This window comes from Aethalodelphis obliquidens, unplaced genomic scaffold (assembly GCF_003676395.1).
Source record: "Aethalodelphis obliquidens isolate GAN/ISIS:26980383/991018 unplaced genomic scaffold, ASM367639v1 scaffold38, whole genome shotgun sequence".
Lineage (NCBI taxonomy): Eukaryota > Metazoa > Chordata > Mammalia > Artiodactyla > Delphinidae > Aethalodelphis > Aethalodelphis obliquidens.
The window spans coordinates 1,912,392-1,927,845 of record NW_020837982.1 but is presented as its reverse complement, the minus strand read 5'-3'; the positions used below and the strand labels follow the sequence as shown (position 1 = coordinate 1,927,845).

General features: G+C 47.3%; 1 protein-coding gene across 8 annotated transcripts in view; it reads left to right on the top strand.

Moving 5' to 3' along the window:
• Positions 1-15,454, top strand: part of ADAP2 (ArfGAP with dual PH domains 2) — a 34,062-nt gene that overhangs the window by 910 nt on the left and 17,698 nt on the right. For 5 of the 8 annotated variants that reach the window (XR_003437946.1, XR_003437945.1, XM_027130317.1 and 2 more), the window contains exons 2-7: positions 158-288; positions 1,977-2,068; positions 3,197-3,276; positions 4,417-4,529; positions 11,219-11,365; positions 15,235-15,318. Coding sequence is in view for 3 of the 8 variants with exons in the window: in XM_027130317.1 (XP_026986118.1) it covers positions 158-288; positions 1,977-2,068; positions 3,197-3,276; positions 4,417-4,529; positions 11,219-11,365; positions 15,235-15,318 (647 nt within the window). In the remaining 5 variants the exon portion in view is untranslated. Of the gene's footprint in view, positions 1-157; positions 289-1,960; positions 2,069-3,196; positions 3,277-4,416; positions 4,530-11,218; positions 11,366-15,234; positions 15,319-15,454 lie in introns of those variants that run through there. The other 3 variants (XR_003437947.1, XR_003437949.1, XR_003437948.1) reach the window with 3 other exon arrangements.

Below are 15,454 nucleotides of genomic sequence, written 5' to 3'. Positions count from 1 at the left end.
CTGATCTTAGTTCATCCAAGGCGGGGAGGCTAAGAGAGGAGTCATGGGCTGAGCTGGACACCTCCCCAGGCTAACTGCCAAGCCCTGCCTCTCCCGGCGCCCCCTGCCCAACCCTGGTTTCTTCACCCAGCTCGCCTCCTGTCCTCTTGTCCCGCAGATCCCGACTGGGCCTCTTACAAGCTGGGCATCTTCATCTGTCTGAACTGCTCCGGAGTCCACCGCAACTTCCCAGACATCAGCAAAGTGAAATCTGTGAGACTTGACTTCTGGGACGACAGTATTGTGGAGGTAGCAAGGGGCGCAGGTGGAGAGCATTGGAACAGCAGAACTGGGGTGGAGGCAGTGGGCAGGGCGCTCCCATTCTACAGGGAAGGAAACTGAGGCCAAGAGAGGGGCGATAAGGAGCCAATTAGACTTGCCTTAGACGAGGCCCTGAGTTCAAATCCTAGCTCCATCACTTGCTTACTTACTAGCTATGAGGCCCTGCGCCTCCTATTTAACGCTGGTTGTGAACCCTTTCCACATCTGTGTTATAAAGATACCCCTTCATAGGGCTGCTGTAAGGATTAAATGCAGGCTCAAGGCAGGTACAAAGTACATAGTCAATTAACAGCTGCTGTTCTCATTCGCTGAAATCCTGGACTATAACAGAAGTATCCTGATTCATGGTACATAGTCCTCCTCCAGTCCCCCTAGCCAGGGAGGGGACCACTTTTTTCTCCTGACCTACAAAGATGGAGGACACCTGCAGCCCAGATAACACCATTCTGGCCAGGAAACCTTCAGAGAGCAGGCGGTACTAAACTGGGCTGGCTAGCTGAGGATTTCCGGGACTATTGGGGAAGCAGACCCATATTTGCTGAGTACCCATCTGTGCCATGCACTGTGCTAGACCACTGGGCTAGACACTTTACTCATTCATTCCACACGTTACTGTAAGCCTACATATGCTGGGTATAGGAGAGAGCAGTGAACGAGATAAAGTCTCTGCTCACATGGAGCTTACATTCTAGTGCAGGAGAAAGTTCTACTGGAAACCAGCACCTAAACCTGAGGGTCGTTTCTTTGTACCTTATCACTCCCCTGTTATATGTTCTTCATCTTCATGGGTGAGATCCCTGAAGCTCAGGGGCTTAAGTATTGCCCAGGCATCACTCAGTGAATAAATCGCGCAGCTGGGATGCAGACCCTGCTCTTTTGAGATCCAAAGCCCATGCACATCCCACGACACAGCCAAGTGGCCACTGGGGAAGGGGAGAATAGGGTTCCCACTGCCCAAGGGACATGGATTAAAACCCTGATGTTTTTTCCACACGTGCCCTCACCCCAGATATGCCACTGCTGTTACTGAGTGCTGTTGGCCAGGGCCACTCCTGGCACATCTGCCTCTGGGTCTCTTGGGTGCCAAAGGCCCCCAGTGATCTTCCTGACCTACATACTCTATGGGGCGAGCACTGAACTTCTTCCATCCTCCAGCTCCATCTATCTCCTGCGGACTTGCAGGGGCTGCTGCTGGTGGTCCTGGCCATCTGTGGAGGGGGTGGGAGAAAGAACATGAGCTTTGGAGTTAGACAGGTCTGGGTTCAAATCCCAGCTCTCCACTGACTAGCTGTGTCACCTTGGGTAAGTCACCTAACCTCTCTGAGCCTCAGTGTCCTCACCTCTAAAACGGGGGTGGTAATATTACAATGGTTGAGCGGATCGAATGAACTAATGCAGGAGAGCTGTAAAGTGCTCTGCCTGTATGAGGCATGGTTGTTACAGCACCTCATTGCTCCAAGTTGGGGCTTCCCAGCAGCACAGATGACCAAGCTGGGTGGGGTGGCAGGGAGGAGGGGAAATGTGTCAAACTCCGGGAGGAGTGTCTCCTGACTCAGCCCAGGAGCCAGTGAGAACAGTGGCCTTCAGAGTAGACCGTGGTTTCATTTCACGTTTTTTCAAGTTCTAACATTACCCCAAGTTGCTTTGTCTTGCAGTTTATGACCCACAATGGGAACCTCCGAGTGAAGGCCAAGTATGAAGCCAGAGTCCCTGCTTTCTACTATATCCCCCAGGCCAACGACTGCATGTGAGTGCGTGATTTCCTGGTTCCCCCTCACCCCCGCTCCCACCACTACCCCATCTCCTGTGTGGTGGTCTCTTCTACACACACGCCCAGCAGGTGGAGCAGGAAAACGTTTGGTACTGTCATGGAGAACTCACAGACCTGATGAAAGCCCCTCTCCACCTTCACAGCTTGGGTTGTCACTTGCCCCCTCTGGGACTCAGTGTCCACAGCTGTGAAATGGGGCATTTTCTTTAGGATCTGTCCCTTTGACTTGATGTTCTCATAGCCTACAGTGATAACTAACTTGATGAAGAAGCCACCGGTATTTTAGCAGAACAAATGTGTTTCAGCTATTATACTTTCTACAGAGTCCCACCTGAGCTGTCCCACCTGAGCTCAGTGTTGCTCCAAAGCATCTGCTTAGGCCCCACCTAAGCACTTACCATGTGCTCTGCACAGTACAAGCCACTTTGTATGCATTTAAACCTCTCAACAACCCTCACGGGTAGGTAGGTATAATATTATTGGCATACTCCCCAAGTTCAGAGGAGTTAAGTAACTTGCCCTTGGTCACACAGTGGATAAATGGTAGAGTGGGACCAGGTCCCAGGTGGTCAGACCCTAAGACCACTGCTCTGTCCAGTGTAGCATGCTCAGATCTCATGCGTGGGCCACAGGAAGAGGCTCTTGGACTGTCCTGGCTTAAGCTCATGAACACACAGTGGGATGTGGCAGAGTAGATGGTCCAGGGGAGCTGTTATCTGTCTCATTGACCTAGAGGGCTGAGGCTGAGGTTGGAATAATATAGTGGTGTGCATATAGCCCACTGGGGGAGATATTTCCCCCTGGGAAGACACTGGCAATGTCTGAAGACATTTTGGGGTTTCACAACTGGGGAGGGGGTGCACTGGCATCGAGGGGGTGGAGGATGAGCAGAGATACTGCTAAACATCCTACAAAGCACAAGACGTCCCCCCACCACTAAGAATTACCCGGTCCCAAATGTTAATAGTACCCAGGCAGAGAATCCCTGGCTAGCCTGAGCAGGCAGCTGCTGTGATGCTCCCATCTTCAGCTGCGGGGTCTCAGAAAGTTGCCATGGGAAGAGGATGCATCAGACACAGCTGACTAAAGAGTCTCTCTTTTTAGGGTCTTAAAGGAACAATGGATTCGAGCGAAGTATGAGAGACAGGAGTTTATGGCTGAGGGGAAAACCATCTCACCCCCAGGTAAAGTTATTTTCATCATCTTTTGAGGGCTAGTTCTGATGAGTTCTAGAAAACAAAGTGCCTGAGTATTAGGAACAAGGTCAGCAGAGATATACCTGCCACCCTTGCTCTGGCCACAGAGGCCAAGTTGTGGGTTCCTCTGTCTCTGAAATAGCAACACATCGGCTGGTGGGGTTTTATGGTCTGACTGGCCGAGAAACACATTCGTCTCAGGTCCTTGCAGGGCCACAGGGTGTATAGAGTCTTCAGTATAAATTGCAAAATGACTCACCCACCGGGCAGACCAGGAAGAAATAAGACACCCTGCTTCTGGCTAACGTAACCCCTGGTGTGGCACAAGCCTCGGGAAGGCGCATGGACTGGATTTCACCTCCCTTCCCGCCTTTGTGCAGGGCACACCCTCATCGGTGGCCCTGAACCTGTGGCAGTTTCCGCCCTGCTACTCTGAGTCCAAGTTGACACTGACCCAGAGAGCAAAGTATACAAAACTGCTCTTTGAGGACCAGAGGCAGCCAGTGCTCAGCTCTCCTAGTGGCCAGGAGCACAGAGGGCACTCATTATTCCCACACTCTGGAGAGTTCCATTAGGCTGATGTCAACGTGAAGTTGGGCCTCCTTCAGAATCAATCCAGTTTCTTAGGATTTAGCCTACTTATTTTATTTTTATTTTTTTTGTGTGATACGCAGGCCTCTCACTGTTGTGGCCTCTCCTGTTGCGGAGCACAGGCTCCGGACGCGCAGGCCCAGCAGCCATGGCTCACGGGCCCAGCCGCTCCGTGGCATGTGGGATCTTCCCGGACCGGGGCACAAACCCGTGTCCCCTGCATCGGCAGGCGGACTCTCAACCACTGCGCCACCAGGGAAGCCCAGGATTTAGCCTACTTAGAGTTTACTGTGTCTTCTTAGGAAACAGCCAAGGAAGAAAGTTGAGGGTAGCCCAACTGAAATCATACAACATTGCAAATTTGGCCCCAGACAGGACCCCCATGTCCTGCAGCTGAAATAGCTAAATTAGATCCTAGACATTTTAGCAGCAGGTGAGAGGTTCATTCCACCCCTGAGACCATACTGTACGGGGTTCATGAGTTGCTTGTTTGTCTTGAAGCCGTGAGTGTTCACTCTTTCTCATCCTTGGTGGAAGGTAACCGAGAAGGGTTCCTATGGAAGCGGGGAAGGGACAACGCACAGTTCCTGAAAAGGAGGTTTGTGCTCCTGGCAAGAGAAGGCCTCCTGAAGTACTACACTAAAGAAGAGGTAAGTCTTCTCTTACTCCTCCCAGAGCGCTGGCTCTCACCCCACTCAGGTCTACATTTTTGTTTATTTATTTTATTTTTGGCTGCTTTGGGTCTTCGTTGCTGCACGCGGGCTTTCTCTAGTTGCGGTGAAGGGAGGCTACACTTTGTTGTGGTGCGCGGGCTTCTCATTGCAGTGGGTTCTCTTGCTGCGGAGCACGGGCTCTAGATGCGTGGGCTTCAGTAGTTGTGGCACATGGGCTTCAGTAGTTGTGGCATGTGGGCTTCAGTAGTTGTGGCTTGTGGGCTGTAGAGTGCAGGCTCAGTAGTTGCTGTGCACGGGCTTAGTTGCTCTGCGGCATGTGTGGTCTTCCCAGACCAGGGCTCGAACCCATGTCCCCTGCACCGGCAGGCGGATTCTTATCCATTGTGCCACCAGGGAAGTCCCAGGTCTACATTTTGATCAATAGTGCCTGGTCTTGTGTATGAGCTCAGCCACTGAGACTTAGGTACCACACGCTGCTACTTTTCCTTGTTATACAATCCATCCAGTCCACTAAAAAGCACACCTTCTCTTCACCTAGAATGGGCTTAGACTGGTCCATGATTAAGCCTTTGATGATCACTTGATTTTTACTTCATTTGTTTATGTACTTAAGAAATATTTATTGAGCACCTACTATGCTAGACCTTATTCCAGGAACTGGGGATACAGCGATAAACTAAGCGAAGTTCCTGTTCTCCTGGGGCTTCCATTCTAGTGGATGGAGACAGGTGTAACCAAAACATACATCAATACATAATCTATCCAGTGGCAATAAGTTATATGAAGTAAAATAAAAGAGGGTGAAGAGTTAGAGTGTGGGGTAGAGGGAGGTGCTACCACAGGTGGTCAGGGGAGGCCTCTCTGATGACATTTGAGCAGAGAACTGAATAAATGTGAGTTATGTGGATTTGTGGGCGAAGGGTAGAAGAAGTAGAGGGAACAGTATGTACAGAAGCCCTGAGCACGGTCATGTGTGCTGATTAGAAAAGATGAGCCCTCTGAGAGGGTGCAGCCCTGGTCCCTGTCTAGGCAAGCAGAAGCCTGCATGGCGGTTCTCACTTGTACCTTCAGCCAGGGGCTTTTTGTTCAGTGCACAAACTGCCCAACCATGAGCCGTAGCCCTGGCTTGAGCTGGGAATGTATTTGGTGAGTCTAGAGGACATGAAGGAGGCCAGAGTGCCTGGTGCAGCGTGAGCAAGGAAAAAATGGGGCGAGATGAGCTCACATAGTGGAAGACTTCAGAGGCCGTAGGAAGACTTAGGATTTTTCTTTGGAAACAGCTTTATTGAAATATAAATTCACACACCATTGGATTCACCCATTTAAAGTGTATAATTAATAGCTTTCAGTATATTCATGGAGTTGTGCAACTATCACCACCATCAATTTTAGAACATTTTCATTACCCTAAAAAAAGAAACCCCACATGTGTTAGCTCTAGTTCTCCACTCCACTCCCCTCCCCCAGCCCTAGGCAACCACTGATCTACTTTCTAACTCTATAGATTTGCATATTCTGGACATTTCATACAAATGGAATCATACAATATGAGGTCTTTTTTTTAAAAAAATTTTGTTTATTTATTTATTTATTTTTGGCTGTGTTGGGTCTTCGTTGCTGCACACGGGCTTTTTGTAGTTGCGGCGAGCAGGGGCTACTCTTCGTTGCGGTACACGGGCTTCTCACTGCGGTGACTTCTCTTGTTGTGGAGCACGGGCTCTAGGCACATGGGCTTCCGTAATTGCGGCTCATGGGCGCATGGGCTTAGTTGCTCCACGGCATGTGGGATCTTCCCTGACCAAGGCTCGAACCCGTGTCCCCTGAATTGGCAGGCAGGTTCTTAACCACTGCACCACCAGGGGAGCCTGTAATAGTTCTTTATATATTCTATACACAAGACCCTTATGGGATATATGATTTACAAAACATTTACATTCTTTTTTTAATATTCTTTTCTACTATGGTTTATCACGGAATATTTTTACAAAACATTTAGGCGTTTGGATTTTACTCTGCTGCTGGGAAGCCACAGGAGGGTTTTGAGCACAGAAGTGATCTGCTTTGACTAAAACTTTTGGAAAGGGGCACTCTGGCTGCTACCGGGGCGAGAATGGAGTGGGGGGTGGAGGCGAGAATGGAGCAGTGGGGAGGTGAGGGTGGAAGCCAGTTAGGAAGCTGTTGGAATAATCCAAGCGAGGAATAATGGGTTAGATCAGGATAATCGTGACGGAGCTGGTTAGAGTGGTCAGATTCTACGTGTATTTTGGAAATAGAGCCAATGGCATCTACAGAAGGATTGGACACGGAGTGTGAAAGTCAGCAGAATCAGAAATGATTCCCAGATTTTTGCCTTATGCAACTAGAAGTCTAGATTTGTCATTTGCTGAGATGGCAAAGACTTAGCTCCTTACGGGGATGATCAAGAGTTCCTTTCCCGTTTGAGATGCTTATTAGTCATACAAATAGAGACTGAGAAAGAAGTTCTCAGAAGTTCTGAGTCTAGAGATTTGGGGGGAGTTTGGAGCTGGAGTCATCAGCACGTAAACTGGTTTAGCAACCGGACTGGCTGGAGTCACCTAAGCAGGGGGTGGGGGTGGATGAGAAAAGATGTCGGAGGACTGAGTATTTTAGTTATTTGTTGCTGAGTGACAGACACACCACCCTAAAACTTAGTCGCTCAAAACATCAGTCTATCGTGTCTCACAATCCTGTGGGTCAGGAGTTTGAGCAGGCAGTGGCTGCCCCATTGTACTCAATGTGGCATCCGTGGGGTGGTTGGGCTGCGCCAGGAGACCCAGGAAGCCTTCACTCACACGTCGGGTGCTTTGGCGTCCTCCTTGTGCCTTCTCTGTGATCGTTCCTCATTCAGGAGTCCAGCTCAAGCTTTGTTGCAGCATGGCAGCCGGCTTTCCCCGAGCAAATGAGAATGCTGCCAGGCCTCTCAAAGGTTAGGCCAGGAACTGCCTTCTGTTGGTCAAAGCAAGTCATGCAACCAGCTCCAATTCAAGAGGGGGGGATATAGATTCCACCTCTTTATGGGTAGAGTGGCATGTGCAAACTAGGAGGGAAGGAATTGGAGAAGCCCATCTTTGGAGATTATCTATCACACTGAGCCCTGGGATATTCCAATATTTAGAGGAAAGATAAGAAGTTTCCAGCAAAGAGAATGTGAAGGAATGGCCAAGAAAGTAAGAGAAGGACAAGCTCTGAGCACTTTAGCCTTCATCTTACTCCATTTCCTACATGCAGAAATTACTATTTATGTCCCCTGTTGCTTTCCTGATGGACCAGAGCAATGCCAGAAGATCTGTCCAGTGTGGCCTCAGTCTGGGGCCAGATGAAAAATGATGGGAGATGAAGAGTATTAAGCCTCCAAGAGAGAGTAGGGATTTCTTCTCAGTCTTCAGTTTAAATCACTGAAAAATATTGCAAGTACTAAAGGCAGGAAGAAAAAGTGCTGCTACAGAGTTAGGAGCAGGCATCGAACCCCAGTAGCTGTTGTGAGTTAGGATGTGAGTCTCATCCTTGGTTGGAAAAAGTTGATCTGTTTCTCAGTCCTAAGCCTGTTCGGTCTAAAGCAGTCTAAAAATAGAACCAGTTGCCTTTGTTCTTTTTTTATTTCTTTACCCAAATGGAAAAGTTTTAAATTATAAAGGTAACTCATTTTTATGTGAAAATTTTGGGTAATACAAAAAAGTGAAGTTTAAAGGAAGCAAAACTCAGAAGATATTTCAACATAGCAAAATATTAATACCCAGATCACATTTTTTTAAAACCCTAAAAATCAAGAAGAAAAAAACAATCCATTGGCAGAAGAGGCAAAGGAAATGGTTTGGTAGTTCACAGAAAAGGAAACCAAAATGCCTGATAAATACAGGAAAAGAAGCCCAATCTCTCTGGCAGTCAAGGAAATGAAAATGAAAATCACAATGAGATATACTATGTATCCACCAGAATGGCTAAAATTAAAAAGGTTGACAACACCAAGTGTTAACAAGGATATGGAGAAACTGGAACTCTTATTGCTGGTGGGACATAAAATGATACAACCTCTTTGGAAAACAATTTGGCAATTTCTAATAGAGTTAAGTGTACACTTAACCATATAACCCAGCTTTTCCACTCCTAGGTATTTACAAAAACATATGTCCACAACAAAATTTGTCCACAAATCTTGTTCACAGAAGTTTTATTTGTAATAGCCAAAACCTGGAAGGTATCCAAATGTTCATCCACAAATAAATGAATTAAAAAATTGTAGTATATCCATAGAATGGAACATACCCGGCAATAAAAAGGGACAAGCTACTAATAAATGCAATAATGTGGATCAATCTAAAAAATATTGTTCTGAGCCAAAGAAGACTTATACGGGAGTATGTACTGTATAATTCCATTTATATTCAATTTCAGAACAGACAGAACTATACCAATAGAAAGCAGATAAGTGATTGGGATTGGGGTGGGTTGGGGATTGATGCAAAGGAGCAAAAGGAACTCTTTTAGGGTAATAGTGAGGTTCTAGATCTTGACTGTGGTGGTGGTTACATGGGTATATACGCTTGTCAAAAAACTGCACTCTTAAAGTGAGTTCCATTTATTGCTTATAAATTATACCTCAATTAAGTTGAATAAGAGAAATTAACAATGAGATTCCATTTCAAACCCTTCATATTGGCAAAAATGTTAAAAAAAAAACTGGCAGCATTGAGTGTTGGTGAGGATATGGGGAAAGGGGAAATCTTCTATGTTATTGATGGAAATTTACTTCCGGTATGTACATTGGTGCAACCACTGTGGAGAGCCATTAGCAAAATAATTTGGCAGTTTTCAGTAAGTCAAAGATGTACACACTTGTGAGCTAGCAATTCCATTCCTAATCGTGACCTAGAGACACTCTCACGGGGGTATACCAGGGATACAAGCTGACAGCAGCAAAAAATCAGAAACAATCTCAGTATCTGTCAACAGGAACATAGATTGATAACTTTTGGTGTAGTCATTTACAAGAGCCAAGTAGATTGGTATATCTCAACATGGACAGAGATAAAACGTTGAGTGACAAAAGCAAGTTGTAGAATGATCCATATAATGTGATACCATTTATGTAAATTAAAGCCACATAAAACAGCACTATGTATTGTTCATGGGTATGTGTATGTGTGTATAAAAGTGTAAAAAGTGAACTAGAAAGATGAACATCAAACTCATGACAGTGATTGACTGTGGGGAGTGGAGGAGGGGAAAGGGACAGGGTAAGTAGTAATTAAAGGGATTTTGGCTTTATTAGTAATGTTGTATTTTTTAAACAAATTTCCTTTTGGGGAACGATATTGACAAAATTAAATACACTTTTTTTGTATTTTTAGTATTTTTCATAGTAAATATTTTAAAAGGAAAGTCGTACATTAATCTTTCAAGAAAACCGTTGTGAAGAGTGTTGGTGTAAATCTGTCCATACTTCTTACGTACGTGCAAATAAACATATATACATATAGTTTATGTACATTATATATATACTATATGCATATAGTATATGCATATATATGTGTATATAATTTTTGCATTAATAGGTTCCTACTATACATCCCGTTCTGGGACTTGGTATTTCTCACACATGGATATCATGGACATTGTTTCATATTAGTAATATTGATTTAAATTTTCCTTTAAAAAATTCTGTGATATTTTATTGTGTGGATATGCCATGATTTATTTATTTAACCCATTATCATTGATGGACATTTCAATAATTTCTTCTTCTTTTTTATTTTTTTACTGTTATAAGCAACATGGCAGTAAACATCTTTTGATATATGTTTGCATAGTAATGCAATTACTTCCTCAGATAGATTCTTAGATGTGAAATTGTGGGTCAAAGCAAAACACTCAACATTTTAGTAAATATGACCAAATTTCCCTCTAGAGAAGACTGTCCACTAGAACTTTCTTCAGTGACGGAAATTTTCTCTGTTTGCACCTGTCCAGTACCCTAGCCACTAGCCACAGGTGGTCGCTGAGCACTTGTAATGGGACTACGTGTGACTAAGGAACTAAAGTCTTAATTTTATTTACTTTTAATTTTAATAGCTGCATGTGGGTAACAGCTATTATGAGACTAGAGCGTTGGTATCATTTTTCTCTCTTATCAGTTATGAAAGGAAGCACTTGTTTCCCCTTTGCCTTCTTAGCATCAGTGAGGGCTCGAATTGTGTTCAGACCCTGAGAACAGAGTGGAGGGTGGGAGGGCGTGCCCTGAGGCCCCCACAGCTGCTTTTATCTGTTTGTTTAATCTATTTTATTTGTTTGCCTTCCATGGATATTTGTTTCAAATTCTTTTTTTTTTTTGGCTACACGGCCTGCGGGATCTTAGTTCCCCAACCAGGGATCAGACCTGTGCCCCTTGCAGTGGAAGCACCAAGTCTTAAGCACTGGACCTCCAGGGAATTCCTGATGATTCGTTTCAGAAAAAATTCTATGGCTAAACATTTTGAAAAGTTCTAAGTTAAGGTCTTTCCAAGCCCCGTTTCAGCCCAGAGAGGCCAATCTGATTAAGCAGAGTTCCACACGGGTCATCTGTTTGCAGTTAAGTCTCCCTGGCGAACGTGATGAGAAGTCACCCTGCTGACTGTCAGCATCTTAAGTATCTGCTTCCTCTCTTTTAGGGTAAAGAGCCCAAAGCTGTCATCAGCATCAAGGACTTGAATGCCACCTTCCAGACAGAGAAGATAGGGAACCCCCATGGGCTGCAGATCACCTACCGAAGAGAGGGCCACGTCAGGAACCTGTTTGTGTATCACGAGAGCGGGAAGGTGAGGGCCTCCAGCTCGCTGACCCCCTTGCACAGCAGCCTCCTGAGATCTGCTGCTACTGTTCACCTTAACCTATTGTCACTTTTTATTTTATTTTGGCCACACCACGTGTCTTGTGGGATCTTCGTTCCCCAACCAGGGCCCACGGCAGTGAAAGCACCGAGTCCTAACCACTGGAATGCCAGGGAATTCCCTATTGTCGCTCTCTAGTTGGAGACAGAGGTACAAGTAAAGCAGAGCGAGATCAGGGAGAGCAACCTGGTGGGTACCAGGGGTGCGTCTGGATGGTGCACAACCGTCAAGGGGCATCCACTTAGCAGAAGGGACTATGCCCAGGGCTGGCAAGTCAGGTGGGGCCGGAGATTCCAAATATGGGAGGAGGAATGGATCAAAGCCTGGGCAGCGCGCACTCCACGGCCTTGCTTCTCAGAGTTTGGCCCAGCACCAACAGCATTAGCCATGACCTGCGAGCTTCTTAGAACTAGAGTCTCGGGCCCACCCGGACCTACCGAATTAGAAGCTGCATTTTAACAGGATCCCCAGGTGATCCTTGTACGCACTGAAGTTTGGGGAAAACACCACTTAAAGGTCCAGGAAATGGACTCCATCAGAGAAAAGCAGGCCAATAGTACAGGTTCAAGAGAACAAGCTGGGTCCAAATGAGCAGGGTCATGTGACCGGGCAAGGGTCAGAGATGCTAAGTCGAGGTGAGGAGGGGCAAAGGTGGAGGCTGACATTTTGTGAGTTTCTTTTTAATTCTGTGCCAGGTGCTCTTCTTGGCAGTCACGATACATCATTTCTTAATCTTCAGATCAACCCTGGAAATGTTTTATCCCCGTGTTACAGAGGCATGGGCATGTTAAATAATTTGCTCAAAGTCACGTAGCCAATGGTTCCTGAGCCCTGCACCCATTTCACCTCCCCAAGTGCCTCTGCTGGAGGAAGGACCCTTGGCAGCAGGAGCCAGGAACCAGATACAGGGACTCGATCTTCCCATAAGGCCCTAGCGCTGGGATGGTGACCATGGATCACCCTCCCAGCAGGCTTCACGCTCCCTCCACATTCTGGGCTGACTTCCTGGTGTGGTCTGAAGAGCTGGGTTTGGAGTCAGAAGCTGGGGCTCTGGTTCTGCCACTCCCAGCTGTGTTATTAGGGCAGGTTCCTTCCCTCCCTAAGTCTGTTTGTTTATGGTTGATAACGTCCACCTCCCAGAGGGGTTTTGAGAGTTGAGTGACCATGAACCACGAACGTGAAAGCATCTCATTACGGTGAAGTGCACTGTAAACATTAGTTGCTACTGTAATTTGTTCATGATTGTGGAAGCTGCAGAAGAAGACAAACTCTTGTGAGTCATTTCACATCTGTGTCGTTTATGCATTCACGAATTCACTCTTTCGGTAAATCCTTATCGCACTCCTCCACGCAATGTGCACAGCACTGGGGTGTGTAGTGAGTGGGGCAGAGCCATGAGTGGGATTCTGGGATCTCAGAGTCTCGGGAGGCAGATAGGGAAATAGGCACTGATGATGCTGTGTGAGGATGGGCTGGAGGCCGTGTTAGGGACACACAGGAGACATTTAAGTAGCCTAGTCTGGGGGGTGGGTGGGCTGGAAGGGGACAGTCAAAAAAGGCTTTCCAGAGGAAGGAGCATCTACTTAAGAATTGTGTGAATATGCTGAAAAGGAGAACACTCAAACCAGCTTAAACAGGACATGAATAGGAAAGATATAGGAGTGTTTATTTATTTCAAGGGCCAGTAGTATGGCTTGGCCTCCTGAGAGATTAGAATCAGGAGCTGTGGTGTGTGTGTGTGTGTTTAAGAGAGAGAGAGAGAGAATACACTCTAACAGCAACACATTGTTCTGTAAAACCAGGAGTGCGAGTAATGTCTCTCTTGTTTGTTTCTCTAAATTCAAGGATCCCATTCCCCAAATTGCCAAGAAATCTATTATCAGTCATCTTTCTCGGCTCCCTCCCTTGGCTTTACTAGAATCTTGGGACTTATGCAGTGTGGGAGACATGGAGGAGATGCCTGGTTTTCAGTCCACATTGGGCTCACTGCTGTAGTCCCATGTCCAGACTGGCTGGATACCAGTGGCTACCCCTCCACCCGCGCGAAAGCTACGAGGACTTTTGCTGTAGTGCCCAAGGTCTCGGACAATTACGGTACCTGGCTCCCTACCACTGACCCGGTTGTAGAGCTACCGGCAACCTGGTTCTGGCCGGTCTCCTCTTTCCCTGGATGCCTCAGCTTCTCCCTTAGATGGGCATAAATGGGAGTGGGGGGTGGGGGGATGCTCAAATTCATGCCCACAGGAGCCATGTGGGCAATTGAAAAGTAAAGTGGACAGCCTTAAGGCTGTGGCAAACAGGAACACCTGTATAGAGGACTGAAACAGACAGAACTTCAGGAGCCGAACAAACCTGTATGCAGGTTGGATTTTGCCCCGGAGCCACCAGTTTGTGACCAAAGAGCCCTTCCAAAGTGGAGGCCTAGGTGGGTCTTTCATGGGATGGTCCCATTCCCTTAGTGCCTGAGCCTCTAGAAGTTTCTTAACACCCAGGACAGGAGAGCTCCGAACTCAGGAATACGGGGCCAGCAAGTTTGACCTGCAAGAGAGGAAGGGTAATGATGTTTCATACCTTTGAAACCAAAAGCAAATGAATTTCTCAATCACCGTATTACATCTAAGTGCAGCACAGCAGCTATTTGAACAAGTCTTTCAGCTAGCTCCCCCAATTCCAAATTCCTGGGAGAAAGAATCTGATAAGCCCTGTCCAGCCTCTGCATTTGTCCAGTTGCTGTGGTCAAGAGTGGGTAGAATCATAGCAGCAAGCGTGGCTGCGACTGTGGGTGAGTGGTGTGTGCCTGAGAATGGGTGGGGCAGTTCTCATAGAATCAGGGCTTGGGTGGAGCAGAAATCTATTGCAATATCTAAAGTCACCCTCAGGATGAGTAGAATGTTCTAGGTAAAAGGTGTGTCGGGGGTGAGGGCAGAGAGTTGGGTGAGCCTGAGTGTTTCAGGAAAAGGTAATAGCATGTGTTGGGATGGAGTGGGGGGGAGGCGGGGCAGGGATTACAATGGTTTTGTATGCAAGGAGCTCAGAGGGCAAAGAATTTAGACTCTCTTCCTGAGGGTAGTGGAGAGGACTCTAAGCTAGACTCCATTAGATTTGCAATTCGAAAATCACTCTGGCTGCCATAAGGAGGCCTGAAAGGAGAGTGGCAGAGCAGAGGCAGAGCCAGCTGGGTAAAGTGAGAGACGATGGTGGGCACTGCCGAGGGAGGTGTTCTCCCAGAGGGACACAGAAGGTCCAAGCCAGCTTTAGCCCAAGTTGCACTCCAGGTGATGGGCATCCGCATCGGAGGAGCATCCCCAGGTGCACCTGCCCCCACCTGAAAGCCAGTCTTTGGCCTCTGAGGACCCTTGCTTCTCAAAGTGTGTCCCAATGACCAGCGTCATATCACCTGAGAGCTCGTTAGGAATGCAGAATCTCAGGCCCCACCCCAAACCCACTGAATACAAATCTGCGTTTTAATGAGATCCTCAGGTGATTCACACACACATTAGAAAGAGCCAAGCACTTTCCTAGGCCCTTGCATAACTCCTATGTGGTCCGCCTTGGTCCTTTCCCATGGCTCTGGGGATCTCCCTGTCAGTGGCTTCCCACTTGCTCAGGTGATGCCCCTGGGCTCGGGCACTGTCCTCCCGGATGCCTGTGAACAGCCCACAGGCCCCTGAGTGGGACTGGGGGTGCGTGCATGTGCCCAGACCTGAAGGTCCAGCTGGCTTCTTGCCTCCAGCCTCAGCTCCCCCACTACTCTGTCTCATTGGCTGTCCATCTGTCCTTTGTATTTTTCTCTGCAGGAGATAGTGGACTGGTTCAATGCCCTCCGTGCAGCCCGTCTCCAATACCTAAAAATGGCCTTTCCGGAGCTCCCGGAGCCTGAGGTGAGCTAAATGTGGACCCCAACTTCCACATCTCCTCTCTGCCATCTCCTTTGCTTCTTGTCTGCTGACCTCGAAGACACTCAGAGGCCAGCCTCAGTTTGTTTGCAGGAAAGACCTTGAGATTTGGGGTTGGGGA